This window comes from Sebastes umbrosus, chromosome 9 (assembly GCF_015220745.1).
Source record: "Sebastes umbrosus isolate fSebUmb1 chromosome 9, fSebUmb1.pri, whole genome shotgun sequence".
Lineage (NCBI taxonomy): Eukaryota > Metazoa > Chordata > Actinopteri > Perciformes > Sebastidae > Sebastes > Sebastes umbrosus.
In genome coordinates, this window is record NC_051277.1 from 15,843,633 (window position 1) to 15,860,475 (window position 16,843).

A 16,843-nucleotide genomic window follows, 5' to 3' on the forward strand; every position below is an offset into this window, starting at 1 on the left:
TGTAAGATAAAACCTTTGAAGCGAAGGACACCCTTACTGGTCATAAAGTACAGTGGGAACAGCTGCCCAGTCCTGGTGCTGGGCAGGAATTACTCACTGTATAATAGACCTTTTAATGTGATCCCAACCTTTAAGTGAGAAGCAACTAATGCTCTGTAGGATTTCACGCAGAATGAGTTGGCATTTGTTTGGTAGTGTGAACATCTGTGATTGGTTCTTCACACAACCGTTAAGTCCGGTATTGGTTAGCAGCTCAGTGCCGGGGGCTGTAACTGGAAAAAAAAAATGACACACCTTGCCTCTGGAAGAGTTGGCTGCTGACGATTTCAGTCATGGAGTTCACCTTCTGTTTTTGGAGTACCTCAGGGGGGATGCAGGAATAAAAGTCATGCAGCAGCTCACTGGAGAGAGAAAGCAATAGGCGGTGCAATAAATAATCAGCGAGATCATTATACGGGAGGAGCAACAGGCTTGTTTTCTTAAAAATGAGCACATAAATATTCAGGAATAATTTTCCACAGATTATGCACGTGTTTGGATTTTTAACAAAAATCTCCCCGCTCTGATTATTCCCACCATGCAGTTGATTCAAAGATTAAAAACACAACCGCGCCTTTGTAATTCAAGCTTTTAACACCTCTCCTTTAAGGTCATAAAATATGCAACCACTAAAAGCAGAGTGCAGCGTAGATCAGCAAAGCTGTAGATGCTGCATGAAAACAAATGATCCAAAGCCTAAACACGCTTTAATGAAGACACAGGTTTGAGTCATCCCTCCGCCCCAAATTCAATTTTAGAATAATTAAACAGGCTGGTTGCAAGCTCTGATGTCACTTAGAAAGATTGAATGCTCAGAGCGTGGCAAACCCTCTGTCTCCATTTTTTGGTCCGTCTCTCACTTTGTCTCCGTCTCCTTAAATTAAGCCACACAGGGTGCAGAAGCACTTTCATTAATGGTATAAAAGAATGAAATGCACCAGCTCCGCTCCCAAACACAACAAAAAGGTTTGTATGACTTTTGATGTGCATAAGCTGGCACAAGGACACGCTGAGGCACAGAGGCTCAGTGCAGACTTATCAGGCCCACTAATCATCTGAGCTGAATTTAATTAAAACCCCAAATGTCAGCCTATTCCCACATAGGCCCTGTTCAGACCTGGCATTAATATACATCTTGAGTGATTCGATCACAAGTGGACAGCTCGAAGTACAGGTGTGAATGCACTCAAGACGCATTGAGGACGCATTGAGATCCGATCGCTCAGACCGGTGTGTGTACGCGAATGTGTCCTGGGCAACATTGAAGGACCACCTCAACCGACATATTCTGATCCTTACTTGTCACATACTGGTGCTTTGTCACGCTGTTTGTAGGTTTAGGCAACAAAACCACTATAATTAGGTTTAGGAAAAAACATGCATGCAGGAAGGACAGCTGGCAAATAAAAAAATGCCAATAAGTGAATTAATTATTATTTATATATATTTTTTTTATATATTATAATATAATATTATATAGTTTTGTATTATAATTAATTAATTAAATTAATTTAGGAATACCCAAAAGTCAAATATAGTCATCTAGATGGGGCAGTGCTATTATAAAAAAAAATTAAAAATGGAATAGATAATTAAATTGCACTTCATTGTGCCCTTTGGTATGGACCTGACGTGTATGACTATTTCAGCCTCCTTTCAGCTCCGACGGTGTGAAACAGACTTGGGAGCAAATAAAAAAATAAATATAAAAACATAATTCAAAGCGGTAAGCACAGACAGCATACTGTACAGCACTGCACTTGGCAGTTTAAACTGTGTTGCTATCTACCCCAGTAAGAAGTGATCCACCGTCGTAGGACTGAAAACCCAGGGTTAACCCTGAAGTTCCCTCACTAACCCCAAATCCTGCTTCGTACTACAGGCCTCAGGCGTGAACTGATGTACTTAGAGCCGTCCACTTGTGATCGGATCACCCAAGACACATGTTAATACTAGGTCTGCATAGGGCCAAAGACATAAAAGACACCTAGAGCAAACAAAACACAGGCACAGCTGACAATGTCTGTGCTTGTACCGCTCGGCGGATCACAGTACAGGTGAGTTTACAAGGTGCAGCAATGTGACAGTACAGAAGCTGAGACAAAGCTTTGATGTCCACCTCATGCATGGTGATTGTAATTCACACAGCTAGCTTTTGCCTGAGGCGATTCTGATCAGGAATGCAATGGGGACCTTACTTTCAAGTTTAGATGGCTCGGGTATATTTGTGTGTGTGTGTGTAAAGAAGTGCAGAAGACAGACAATAGGGGTGACTGAATGTGAATGAAAATGAATGACAGAATGTGAGAATATGTGCGCCGATTTTTAAAACTCTCTGCCCTTCATCACCTTCCTACCTGTGTGTATGGGCTTGTACGTGTCTGAGTGGCAGGTGTTAAAGGTAGCACCTTTGTGCCACCGTGTTGACATCGAGCCACTCCAGAGACTGAGCTGGCAGATGTGGATAATCCAAGCACACAAAAGCACACACAGGTCACAGAAAGGTGAAAAGAGAAATCACGAGGATACGGGTGTTTGAAATAGAATGTTGCCGGTAAAGAGAACATCAATCAACACCTTCTTTCGGTAAAGTAACAAGCTTGTACCAAAAAAATGGATCCATGTTAGATTGTGGAATTGCTAGAGGACAGATCAAGTGCCTGAAATTTCTACTTTGAGAAAAAAAATGTTTCAACTGGTGAGGCATGTAGACTGAGGTCATTTCCTGGGCTAGACTGTATATTGTGAGTTTGATTCGGGTCAAGGAGAGGTTAAACAAGCCATTCCAAATCGTTTTGCTCTTCAGGAGGCTCGGAGCAAACCTGAGAGAGGAGGTTCAACTGGGTTTTGTTTGATGGTTTCACCAAAATTGTCAAGTCACTCAGGGGCACATGGAGGAGGTGCAGAGTGTGTTTGAGTGTGCGTCCTTGTGTATATGTCAGTTTGATGAGATTTTTATCACCTGATAAAGAAGGTACGGCTCAACCAGGATGGAATGTGTGGGGGGACAGAAGGATGGGGGTCATCGAACAAAGCCAAGAGGGAAACTTCAGCTGAGCTGAAAGCTCCCATATATCCTCTCTGTCAGTGTCCCTGAATGAGACCAAAGATAAGGTGCTAGTGTGTGTGTGCGTGTGTGTGTGTGTGTGTGTGCGTGTGTGTGTGAAAGAGAGAGAGAGAGCGTGTGTGTGTGTTTAAAGGTAAGCTTACCTGAGGAGTTTGGCATCAAACACTTTCTCAACATCATGCAGGACTGTTGGCAGGTACTTCAGAGCAGCGACCTGATAACACACACACACCCACACAACGAGTAAATACTGTTAAAATACTGTTTTAAAATCCTGTGGAAGTGGTAAGTGAACAGAAGGTGACTTTGCCATCAGTTTTATATTCCATAGCCACTTGTGTGTCTGCCTAACTTTTTGTGACTCGATCCGTTTGTATGTCTGCCTTGGTGTAAGTAGTGAGAATGAGAGGAAGACATTAATGCTGGGCACACAATACATGATAATCCAGCCGAATTTGGGCCCAATTTCTCCCTCCCGACAATGGACAGCAAAGCCCCGATTCTTTGATGGTTCTAAAGATTATCTTGCTATATATTCCTGTGGTGTGAGGTATGTTAAGAGTGTTTTTTACATCCCCCGATCTGCTCAGAAGTCCAGCCTGGACGCACTGATTTCAAATCGCAAATATTGAACATGTTCAATATTTACAATCAGATCAGCTTGTCCTTACTTACCTATTAATGTATCTTATTTACTTATTGGTATTTTGTTATTATTATGTTTTTTGTTGTATTTTTCCCCCTTCTTCTTCTTCTTCTTCTTGTCCTGGTATGCATGTGTGTGAATGAAACTCCTCGGTAGGCGGGTGGGATGAGGACCGGGTAGAGACCCAGAACTGGTGTAGAGCGGAGTGGGTTGAAGTGTGGTTTATGATTGATAACCACAGACCACTGTTAACACAACTACTAACTGTCCATGTTATTAAAATCTGTACAAAAACCAATAAAGAAATTTGACAAAAAAAACAGATGTCCTGTTGTGTGTGGGGAACCCCGAGGACAGCCGATGACACAGTCATGTGGGAAAGAACGATGGCCAATTGGGAACCAAGCTGACTGAAGAAGGAGGGACAACAACTGCGGTCATGGTGGCCGCGGCAAATGCAAACAAACAACAAGTGTTTATTTAATGTGTCTCCATGACTTGTCAATTTTAATTACAAAGTAGTGCAAAAAATAACTGCTAATTCTTCCTGCCCGTCGTCTGACCTGTTTGTTTACAGTAAAGTCACGTTTGATCGCGACAGATTTTGTGAGACTTCCGGTTTTGAGAGTCGAGACTCTAGTTGTTCATGAATGGGATCTGTTAGTGTTTGGTGTGCTGTTTTGGCCAAACCGTTGCTCTCCACACACTATCGGAACAAAACTGTAAAATGTAACATAATATGTTGTTATGTGCGGGGTCTCTCACATTTTCAACATCATTCAAAATTTGAAAAATCTTTTAGTGTGGGCCAGCCTTGAGCACCAGAATTGTGATAATAATAATAATATAATAATATATTAGATTTATATAGCGCTTTTTAGTGATCTCAAAGACGCTTGTGATGCAGTCAGAATCAGATTGAGAGATCACATTAGAGAAGTTGGAGCATGAGGAGGAGCAGGATGATGAGACAGAGTCAGACAGGTAAATGTAAAAAAACTAAAACAGGAGAAGCAGAAAAAAGGTTTGGATAAAGATGAGAAGGATGTAAAGAGGAGTGCTAGGTGGTGAAGTACAGTGTGCAGGGTGAGCATGCATGATTACCCTGAGCAGCAGAGTGACGGTGTAGTCTGTTCTCATCAGGCTGTTGATGGACTCAAAAAGACTCCTCAGCGAGTCCTCAAAGTCTTTCTGCTCCTTCCCCTCGTACAGCCTAGGAGAAGGGCAGGGGGAAGTTAATGGAAATGCAACAGGAAAAACAGAAAGGGGGAGAAAGACGAACGTCGGAAAACACAACGTGACATGATTTGCAAGAGAGATGGAGGGAAGGAATTGAAAGAGGAGAGAAAACAACAGGGGGGGGTGAATAATCAGTGAGGGTGGAGCGTGGAGAGAGACAATGAGAGACAGAGTGTCAAAACAAGGATAGCTGACAAGACGCTCAAGTTGGATGTAAATGTAAACAGAAAGAGCCTTCTTTATATGTTTTCAGTGCAACAACAATATGGAAATACTATTGAGTGTAATGCAAAAGAAAATAGAAAGTTTATTAACTTAAATATAACAATAAGAAAAATGTAATGTGTTAGATGAACATACATGGATGGACAATTTACTCTGGGTTTAGTTCACAGTATCTCTTGTTCTTGCTGGTACCCTTTTTATCATCTGTCGCCTCTATAACTTGAGCCAGGTGTGAGTGTGTGACATGATTATTATATATAGTCAATCAAAACCACTGGGATGGAAATTATTCTGCAGTAGTTTCTCAAAGGGCTGTCTATCAAATTTTAATTACAGTTATGATTTGGGCTTCGAAAGATTATGAAAACAAGATAATCACATAAACGATTATCGTGCCGCGTTCCGTTTCTCAATGACACCCTTGTTTTGTCTTGTGTTATAAATCCAGCACACCCCTTTCCTTTACACGGTGCACTGTGCGCCTGCTCAACAGGGCCCAAATTGCACCAGATTGATGCATTTAACTTTAAAATGATTGTTTCTAAATGTATGTTTCCAAAGTCAATGACTAATTGTGTAAGATAATCGTGATCTCAATATTGACCAAAATTATTGTGATTATGATTTTTGCCATAATCGAGCAGCCCTGGTTTCTTATCACAGTTTAAATTGATTCAAAGTTATTAACGATAATGTTTTGGAAGTTATCTTCATCGAGCCGGCGCTGGCTTTCTCAGTGCTAACTCAGAGTAATCTAGCAACAAGTGACATTACACCTAGATTCTGGAGTTTTGTTTTTATTTTGTGTGAAATGAGGAATCAACTGAATTGGCTGCAGTTCCTCACATCTCTCTTTTCAATAATATGGTTGAAAATGCATTCAACATGAAGGTGCTATATTGCACTTTAACCCTTGAGTCAATATTTTCATTTTACATATGAAGTGTCATGGTGGAAAGTAACTAAGTACATTTAGTCAAGTACTGTACTTAAGTATACATTTGAGGTACATATACTCTACTTGAGTATTTCTATTTTCTGCTACTTACTCCACTACATTTATCCGATAGCTTAAGTTATTACTTTGCAGATTCAGATTAACAATACAAAACATAATACACAAATAAATTATAATATTATAATATCAATAAAGCTTTATTGGTCCCCGGGGGGAAATTGACAAGCTACCCAGCATCAAGTTTTTTTACTTGTAACAGTATTTCTACACCGTGGTATTACTTTACCTTAAGTAAAATATCTGAGTACTTCTTCTAACCCTGATACAGCCTAAGTAATTACAGAGCTACCCAGTACACACTTGTAATTCACAGCCCTATATTAAATTATAGTGATGCAGTAAACTAATGCAGTATTGTGCTGACGTGGTAAAACTAAACATTGACAAGCAACGACTGCAGTGAACAATCCTCTTCTGACATAACCAAAAAACAGGGTTGTCTTTGTTGATGCTATTCACATCACATACAAACACCCACACATTCCTCCTCTACCATCCCTTCAGTCTAACTTCCTCCGCCCCGAGCAAACTTCTCTCTCATCCATCTCTTCGCCCCTTCCCTACCCCCCGTCTCCTCACTATCTCTGCATGATGATTCAGTGGAGCTGTGCAGTTGTTAATTACAATAGAAGTTATGAGTTCTGGAGGGAAGGATTAGCATGTGGCACATAGCAAATTTAGCATGTGTGGGTGGGGTGGGGGGGAGTGGGGGAGGGAGGGATTAGGCGGTAACACACAGAGGTATTATCACTGGGCTCTTTGCAGAGTACAGTTATGATTACAGACGCTTTGTCCTGCTTAATCCACCGGCCCTGTCTGTGCATAAATGTGTGTGTGTGCTTGTGGAGAGATGATGTCTAGATGTGTCAGGGTCAGCCCACGCCACACACATATACGTACACTTCACTAAAATAGTCATACTTAGTGCAGTATGTTACAGCCTGGGTGTCACTTTAATCCAACTCTAAAGATGTATGTGACTGTTGCTCATCTATACACACACACACACACACATACACACATGCACTCAATACCCACACATGAGCACAACGTCATACTAGCTCAGCAAACTAATACTGGAGACAGATGGAGAGAAGAGAGAGAGGGATGAAGGGCAGGGAATCAACAGGGGGGGAGGGAAATGAGTGAGGTACACTGAGGAAAAATCTGAGGAACGGAGGGAGCGTGAGGGAAAGTACAGAAGGAGGACGGCTCAACTAGATGTAGCTGTGGAGAAGAGGAGGAAAGGGAACAGGAGAACGACAAGGCAAACAACAAGGCGAACAGGTCCCCCATGAATTGTGAAATCTCCTCCAAACCAAAGCAGTCCCAAATGTCACCCTGTTATGATTTATAATTGCAGTTTCCCTCCTGGACCAATCAGTAAACATTTTAAATGCAGATATTTTGCACAACACATAATTAGACAAGCGAATAAACGGTGCAGTGATCAACATCACCGCGATGCGTCAATAACGTATATTACAAATTATATTGCTCCTCTAAGACCGATCAGTGAAACTTTAAAAAATGCAAGAATGGTGCAATGAGTCACACAATTACCTTGAGTATTGTTAAATCCTATCTGTGTTTAAGAGTTTATTCATGCAGACAACTGAATAAACATTGTACACCCCTTAGGCCTCTGAAAAAGCTGGAATTCATCAATATATTGTTGGGTCATTGAAGCTTGGGATTTCTGTATCCAATGGACAGAATAAACTAAATAAAGTCCATGTGATTTTATTTATTTATTTATTTGACCTTTATTTAACCAGGTAAAATCAATTGAGAACCAATTCTCATTTATAATGACAGTGATGAATGGTATGTTATTACCTCCGCCAAGGTCGGAGGCCTAGGAAGGAGGTTGTGTTTTCAACCGGCGTTGGTTAGTTGGTTTGTCTGTTTGGAGGATTACTCCAAAAGTCTGTGATGGATTTGAACACATTTTTTGGAGGGGTGGGGTGTGGCACAATCAACAATCCATTAGATTTAGGTGGCTATCCGGATCGTGACGACTGTAGATTTAGCGTTTTTTTCACATTAAACTCGGTGCGATTACAGTTGAGTTCGACCAAAGCACACTTGGTGATTGTTGGAAAAAGTAACGACGACGGTTTAGGTGAGTTTTATTTTGTTTCTGTCCAGTTTGAATGAAGTGTTTTACGATGCTCCGCTACGTACAGCTGATCTCAACATAAACAAAAATACACGTGGATGATGGCGCAAGCTGAACGGAGAGGGGGGGGTCGAGGTCTGCGCTCTCCGAGTGCCATTCTAGTTATGAACTATTTCACATTCTATTAAGATATTACTATTACCAGATATTACCTCTTCCTATCACAAAGTAACATAAGATTAAGATGATACTACATAATCGTAATATAAGATCTCATTGTAAACAGAAATGAGCTCAAAATGATAAGATCCTTATCGCATTAATGAGAAAAAGATATTCATATTATAAAACATTATGTGACAAGATAGATGCAAAGTGCTTCCATAGAAAAAGGTGTGTGAAAAATGAAAAGAGGAGAGAAATGGAGGCGAGATTTGAAGATGAAGGGAGGGATGGAAAGAAAGAGGACGAGTGGAAGACAGAGGAGAAATATAGAACATAGCAGGTGCTCCGGGGAAGGAAAAAGCAACAGACACATCCGATGATCTAGACTACAGGGAAGTAATGTGAAAGCTAGGGCGTGAAGGACAGAAAGAAGGTGAGGGAAAGAGCAAAATCTGGTACAGCGTGCCTTACATATTTGTGAAGCAAACATCACATGCTTCTAATAGACTTTGCATGAACACGAAGACGATTTGACAAGCTAATAAATCTTCAGTTCCGCCTGTTTAACTATTAATGACTGCTAGTCTTGATAGTGATGATGATGGAGCCTTACAGATGCACCTACAGCACCAGCGCCTCCCTTGAATACCTGATTCTCTGTTGGTATGACGAGGCCTTATAGAAGGAGAAATCTGATGGGAAAACTTTAGATGCAAAGCAAGTTGAAGTTGTGGACTGCAGCTAGTTCGGGGGACGACAGATAGAGGAGGAGAGAAAGCGAGAAGGAGAGTGAGATTTATCGGTACAGAGATACTCAGGGGAGGCTGGCGAATGGAGCTCCAGGAGTAATGTGGTGCACACACACACACACACACACACACAGACATATACTTAGAAGTATGCTTGAATGTACATGGGTGGGCTATTGTAAACGTACGTGATGCACATAAATACGCACACTTGGGAATCCACACTAACACACCCACACAAATCCGCACACACTGAATAAATAAACAAACACGCCCAACACGTCGATAAGCAAACAACACCAATTTTCAACAAACAAAGCCCGCGATGCCCTCTAGAAGATTAAAACGCTGGCCTTCATTGACCAGCGGACTTCAAAAGACAAACATACACACACACAGACAGAGATACCATCCCAACTCAGTTATACAACCACTAATACGCTGCTTCAAACAGAAGCAATTCACACATAACCCTTGCATTCTTACGCACACGATTGTGTCTTATATACCAAACACTACCCATAGGCAAGGCACATAACACTTGTTGTGGATCATGCTTCTGATCTGTCAGCATCAATTTTTGCTCTGCAGGTACAAATGGAGTTTACACTTATCGTATGGTGCAGCTCTCAGCTCAGCACAGTGGGTGTCATAACTCTCTGCTGCAGCAACCTTGTCTGTCTGGTGTTTCTCTGGCTGCCCATTCAGCAGCCTTCGCCCTGCCATTAGCTCTCATCCGGACGCTGCACTTCATCATCAATGCTTATTAGCAACGTTTAGTGCTGTAATCAGCAGCCTTTTTCTCACGGAGCTGTCAAAAACGATTACTCCTGCAGTGTCACTGGGCTCTGTGTGTGCTCAACAAGAATATCTATTTGTGGATCCAAAAAGAAACTCAGTACGTCATTAACATAATGATCGGTCCACAGAAACAAAAGTACACAAACACTCACTGGGAGTAGAGCATGCGTGAGCGGACGATGAACTTGAAGATGTACTCGAGGGCTTTGAGGGTTCGGAGGATGGGCTCACACTGTTCGCCTCTGCTGGACACATCCAGATACCTCTTCAACACCGACATCAGCTTTCTGGGAGAGAATGATGTGAGAAAGAGATGAGAATCCGGACGGACAGAAAGAAAAGGCTTACAAAAGGGAAGACAAAATTCAAAATCATTCAGTCAGAATCCTTTTCTGATGTTCCACAGGTTGGAAAATTAATCACCAACTCCATTTTTCACTTCCATAGAGCAGAAAGACGGAGTGCAACAGAGTGAGAGTGAGAGAAGACGACTGGCAGAAAGGAGGTGAAGGTGGAAAAATGGCAAAATAGTATTTCACACCTCGACAGATGTACCTTTCACACAGCTCACAGACATTTTGATTTGCCCACAGATGCGTGGTGAAAAAAATCATTCTCCAACACATGCAGACCCCGCAGGCCTCTTTAGACACACATAAATATTTTCCAGTGTGTCAAACCAGTTGGAAAGGTGTGGGTGGCACAGAGTTCAGTCTAAGTTTATGACCTACCACCAATCTCCCACTGCATCATCTCAATTGCATACAATACCAGCATATTCATAACACGTAAAGCAATACTGTAGGCCTAAAGGAGGGCTGAGCGTTTTGGCTTTGTGGTGGCTCTATTTCCATGAAATGGCAACAAGGGATCACTCACTAACTGGTTTAAAACTACTACGCAATCCTCTTAAACAATAAAAGTCCCCTTAAAAAATGAACTCTAATCTGGCCTCACTGCCGTCAGGGTGGCCTTGGAAATATCACCAACGTTATTACCAGTCAGTCTTCCCTGGTTTTGTTTTGGTGCATGGCTTAAAGGCAAGCACAGGAGGATTTATGCTTTTTTAAGAGCAAGAGATAGGGAATTTAAAATGTAGTGAGAGGGAGTTAGAGAGTTTTACATAACAGCCTCTGGGCTGACAGGCGTTAAGCTGCGGTGACCCTCTTAAAGAGGGTGAACACCAACACACTGGCAGGGGAGGGATGGAGTGATGGTGGAGAGACAGATGTGTAGATGAAGTGAAGAACAGAGAAAAGCAGTTCAGAGAGGAGGAGAGTCGCAGGGACAATTGGGCAAAAGGAGACTGAGAGGAGGAGAAGCAGTTGGGGAAAAGTAGGAGAAAAGATTCAGGGCGGGGAAAGAGAGCAGGAAGAGTTAGAAATGCTGTTAATTTCCTAACTGAAGCTTTGGCAATGCAAAGAAATGTTGTCTCTAGCGCCCACTGAATCTACTTAAGTGAATTAACAGAGAGTAAGAAGCAGACTGAAGTGTTTGGGGTGCACGGCTGAGTGCTTTAGCTGCTACTCCACAGAGAGGCAGGGTTAAAACTCTAATCCCCTTCAGTCAAGTGCTCCGAAGGCCAACACACACACACACTGACCTCCAGTGGCAGCTGGGTACAGTGCAGCATTCAGTCACTTAACATTAGAGCTAGTTCTGTCCAACTTTCTAGGAACCACAAAACAGTCTGTTTTTTTTTGGCTTGATGACAAAGCATGACTGAGATTATCTAATGAGATTTAAATGACTTCATAATTCCCTAGAGGTGACAGAATTGCCTCGTGAAAGATCGTAATCCTTCATTTGAAACGCGAACAAGAACATTGCTGATACGCTGCTTATGTTTTCACACAATAGAAGTATTGTATTGTTGACGTGAAGTCTAACACACTGTCATTACGCATCATAATTAAGTCATACCTAAATTAAATAATCAGCTGGCATTTTATGGAGACCACAGGAAAATAATTAAAACCTTAAAAAGGTACAGTGTGTAGGATTTTGGCGGCATCTAGCAGTGTGGTTGCAGATTGCAACCAACTGAGTAGCCCTCTGCTCAATCCTTCCTTTCCATAGACTGCAGTAACGTGAGCCGCCGAGTGCAAAAACCGTGGCAACCTCGCTCAGAGGCCATCCTTACCATAATAACATAGATATGAACGGCTCAATCTAATATAATGAAAAACACAACGATTCTTAGTTTCAGGTGATTATACACTAATGAAAACATAGTTGTGAATATTATATTCCATTTCTGCTAATAGAGCCCCCAAAATGTTACACACTGTTCCTTTAAATAGCCAGTTGCGCTCAGTGAGTTTAAACTCTCCTGTGGCAGATGCATTAAGGAGATGTCTTTGCCTTCTCAAGACTCTTTGCTTTCTCAAGGATTTTTGCATTTCAGCATACTGATTTGCGACTAAACTTTTTGCTTTTTGGAGCACTTATCAACTATCTCTGTGACTCTTGTCATATTTTGCTCTTATTTTTTGCTCTCTTGCTCTCAGATTCACATTAAGTGTTCTGATCAGAAAAGATGTAGAAACTTTGTACATCATATATTCATTCAAATCTGATACATGGTGATGAGAACAGTTCCTTCTGTCATTCAGGAAATGCATAAAAAATGTAACACATTAAGATAGAAGGAAGTGATCCAGGAAGTAACCTACTTGTAGGCCAGTGTAGCGCTGAAATGCTGCTTGATGTAGGCCTCCAACACTGTGTTGAAGTGCTGGAACTTCCTGTCAGCGATCAGACCTATGATGTATATCTGGCAGGGAGAGGGGAGAAACAGAGAGACTGAGCAGGCTACATGTTTACAAGGCAGATAAGAAGTTATGTACAATCATCTGATAGACGTGTTTGTTTGGAAAAAAAGATGGATAGGTAGACGCAAAGATGTCAGACTCGATACACGCTGAGACAGCCTGTCACGAAATCAGCTGCATCTGTTGACAAGCCACACACAGAGTTACACGCACAACATTATCTGGGTACACACACCACACACACACACTCACCAAGGCGTCAAACACGAGGATGTCGTAGTCGTCAGTCTGAGAGTGTTCCATCATGATGTTGAACAAGGCATCCAGAGTGTCCTGCAGAAACTAAACACACAAATACAGACAAAGGAGAGGTCCGGTGAGAGCCAGTCTACACACTTATACAAATACACACTTGTATTCACACTACTGACCTTGACCACCTCCTCTCCATCAATGATTTTAAGTTTCTCAAGGTTTTCTTTGAGGAGTTCGGGTCGAGTCCTCCACTTGAGCAGCCCCAGCAGGCCCACTGGAGAGGAGGAGAGACACACAGAGCACATTTTCTGTTCAGCTGTCTTTAATGCAGCTGTCTTGTTTAAGAGTGGATGCTGATCAACACTGCTGTAATGGAAATGTATTCTTAGTTGAATGTTGTTGTTTTAATTATAATTAATTAATTTTTCACTTTTTGTCCTTTCCAAACATTTGACCTTGTGTGTCTCCTTCTGTGTTGCGCAGACTATGTATAAACTGTTACACTGAGTATACCCGTTAGTGACTTGACACTTTTTAATATAATGCGAAAGATAGGAGATAAGATGATAAGATGGATTTGATTGGAGCTGTTACACTGTGTTGAAATTAGAGCTGAAACAATTAGTCATTCACTATCATTTACTAGACAGAAAATAAACTAGTAAATATATGGTAATGAGCAATTTGCTGCTTTTCTCCATTCCATATCATAGTAAATGTAATACGTTGGGGTTTTGGATGTACATATGTATATTCAGAATTAAGGATGCACCGATACCGAGACTGGATCAGATATCGGGCCGATACTGACTCATATAGCTGGATCGGGTATCGGTGACAACGAAGCCGATCTATTCAATTCAGTTCAATTCTATGTTTATATACTATATACATTATAGACTGGAAATTTAATTCCTTTTTAAGTTTTGACCAATTTGTTGCTGCATTAAAAGGTTTACTTTTGAATTGTAATTCCTGTTAATTTTAAAGATTTTTTTACCAAGTTGCTGGTATACGATTTATTACTTAAATAATAAGCTACAATTCACTAAATTTATATCTATGTATATATTTGTCACATTTTGTTTTACAAAGTTAGGAAAGCAATGTTTAAGTCAAGCCTGATGTTGCCTTACACATGAAAGAATGATCCCAGTCACTTCCACACAGTGAGGCATACAGCTTATTAATTAAACACTGGTATCAGATCGGTACTTAGTATTGGTCGATACCCAAAGCCCAGGTATCGGTATCGGGACTGCAAAGTCAGGGTGCATCCCTACTTAGAATACAGTTCTTCTTTGAATTTCTTGTCATTTTGTGTACTAAACTGTACTAAAAAAGAATCAATAGAATAACAAACAACAAAGCAGCAATTTGTCAAGTGATGATTTGTCATCTTCCTCTGCTTAGTGAGACTTGCAGCTGAACATTCAAATCCACAGTTTCTGTCATTAATTCTGCTACAGTTTGACATGGGGCAGATTTCCATGTCTCTGCAGGGCTGCCCGCTTGAAGCTCACTGCTTTTCCTGTCCAATAATTTCTGACTCACCAAGCCAAGCCGCACATCTGGTGGGTGGCCCCAAAACAACACTGTGTGCATGCATGCCTGAGAGTCTTTGTGTGTGTGTGTGTGTGTGTGTGTGTGTGTAGTACAGGTGATTAATATCGCAGGATAATGTTCATTATAGTGATGGACTGGCTTCCTCAGTAACAGCTGTTGCACTGCACCTGTGCCTGATGCACCTTACTGTCTGGAATGTACGTGCGCTTATGCATTTGTAGATGTGGATGTGCACTTCAGTGTGTGTGTGTGTGTGTGTGTGTGTGTGTGTGTGTGTGTGTGTGTGTGTGTGTGTGCGTGTGTGTATGTGCGTGTGTGTGTGTGCGTCAGCTTATGTGGCTGCCTGCCAGAGTGTGTAGGACAAAATGACGACACTCCTCACTAAATAAACCTATGTAAGCACACAGTTCCCCCTATCCGGTGCTTACTGTTCCATGACCATAACACGTCACACACACACCCTCATAGTTCTGGCAACATTGACCTAATTAACATACCGTTGACTCACCATACTACTCACGACCGTTAATTGGCTGGACGTCTCCTTTGCCCTAACCTCACCCCAACTCACCCTTCAGCCATCATGACTCAACTTTTATCCCTAAACCGAAAAATAACACTTGACCTAATAAGGTCGGATAGGGTTGCATGTTACCTGCACTTCTGTAAAATTGTATGGATTTTCTAAGGAGAAATACGAATTTCCTAACTATTTAGCCCAAAAGAAGACGTATGTACACTAGACCAGTAGTGCTTGCAGACTTGAAGAGATCGTCTAAGCAGTGGATTTGTCCTCTACCAATTCCACAGCCAACCGATGATTCATTGTCTTGTCCTGACCTTATTACTCTGTTGAAAGAAGATGTTAATTCATGTTTTTTTGACGTGTCAGGTTTAATTTCAAACACCCTCCTCCTCATAATTTCAGCACTAACCTCTCTTCAACCTTTGTGCGTATAAGGCTGTGTGTGTGTTTTTGCCCTGCCAAGTCTCTAGAGTAGCTTAATGTCAACACAATATCACAAAGGGGCTATTTGAACAGTATAACACCTACCCCCCCCACACACACACACACACATCCACTTACCATTCTGGGTGAGTTTGGTGGAGCAGACCAAGGTGGAGATGCTGAAGCTGTCTCTCGAGCTGACCGACAGGCCTCCACTCCCGGAAAGGCTGCTGGAGCTGCGGCCCACCGTTGCCACCTTGTGGGAGTCGCCGTGGTGGTGGCGAGTCGAGGGCAACGACAAATAGCAGTTCACATCTTCCATGCGCTTGCTGTCACCCTGGGACGACAATGTGAGGGAGTCATTTTAACCCAGTAATGTTGACACACCAGTAATGCTTAAACTTGCTAATGATGGCACAGATGTTTGCCGGCTGTCGCAGCAGCATTTGGGACGAGAATTACTATTTCCTGTGTTTAGTCAAAATGTCTTGATGCAGGCACGGGAGTAGAAGACACCCTGGGGTTCGCTGTACTTGCAGTGATTTATCAGGCCAGACCTGAAGGAACAACAATGACTGAAGTCGCCAGTTCCACAGCAGTAATCTCTCTCTGTGATCTACTTCTACCTAACTCAACTCCAGTTTGTAAATTCATTACTTTGAAAACATTGGCGGCAGGATAGATAAGAAAAATAGGAGCTAATGGTAGAGCATTTTTCTAGCTGAGAAGCTATAGAATGAACACATCAGAGAGAAGGGAAAGAGATATATGAGAAAAAGAAACCTGGTATATTGATTTTCTATTTTGTTTATCCGTTTCGTTTACGTGATCCTACTGTACATTTTTCCATATACAAATTTACCGCCTTTGGGTCACAGATTCATTCAAACCTCAAACCTCTGCCCTCTTTAATGCCAAACCAGTGGTTAATAATGAGTGAGTGGGTGGAAAAGCAGGGAATAAGAGATTGAAGCCCTGAGTGGCACAGAGATCGAGAGCAATGCAGGGATAACGAGAGATAATCGAGAAAGAGGGCACACGGGGACCATCCATTCGGTCTTTGAGTGAATCACGAGTAATTAATCTTCATTGCGTTTGGCATTTAATCAATAGGGGGATTCAATCTTAGCTTTGGCTCATTTGGCAGGAAATCTATTTGGCTTCACTCAACCTGGGTGGCCATAATCTCCCGTCCAGACTCACTATAGGTTTAGGTCAGCTTTGATGA

At 41.8% G+C, this 16,843-nt stretch overlaps 1 protein-coding gene across 2 annotated transcripts in view; it reads right to left on the reverse strand.

Annotated features, from left to right (window-relative positions):
* LOC119494924 (dedicator of cytokinesis protein 2-like) overlaps window positions 1-16,843 on the reverse strand; it is a 120,433-nt gene that overhangs the window by 89,361 nt on the left and 14,229 nt on the right. For both annotated transcript variants that reach the window (XM_037781154.1, XM_037781155.1), the window contains 8 exons: window positions 15,754-15,952; window positions 13,277-13,374; window positions 13,098-13,187; window positions 12,747-12,847; window positions 10,224-10,358; window positions 4,857-4,965; window positions 3,250-3,320; window positions 295-401 (listed from right to left, as the gene is read on the reverse strand). In XM_037781154.1, the coding sequence (XP_037637082.1) occupies window positions 295-401; window positions 3,250-3,320; window positions 4,857-4,965; window positions 10,224-10,358; window positions 12,747-12,847; window positions 13,098-13,187; window positions 13,277-13,374; window positions 15,754-15,952 (910 nt within the window). The remainder of the gene's footprint in view (window positions 1-294; window positions 402-3,249; window positions 3,321-4,856; window positions 4,966-10,223; window positions 10,359-12,746; window positions 12,848-13,097; window positions 13,188-13,276; window positions 13,375-15,753; window positions 15,953-16,843) is intronic.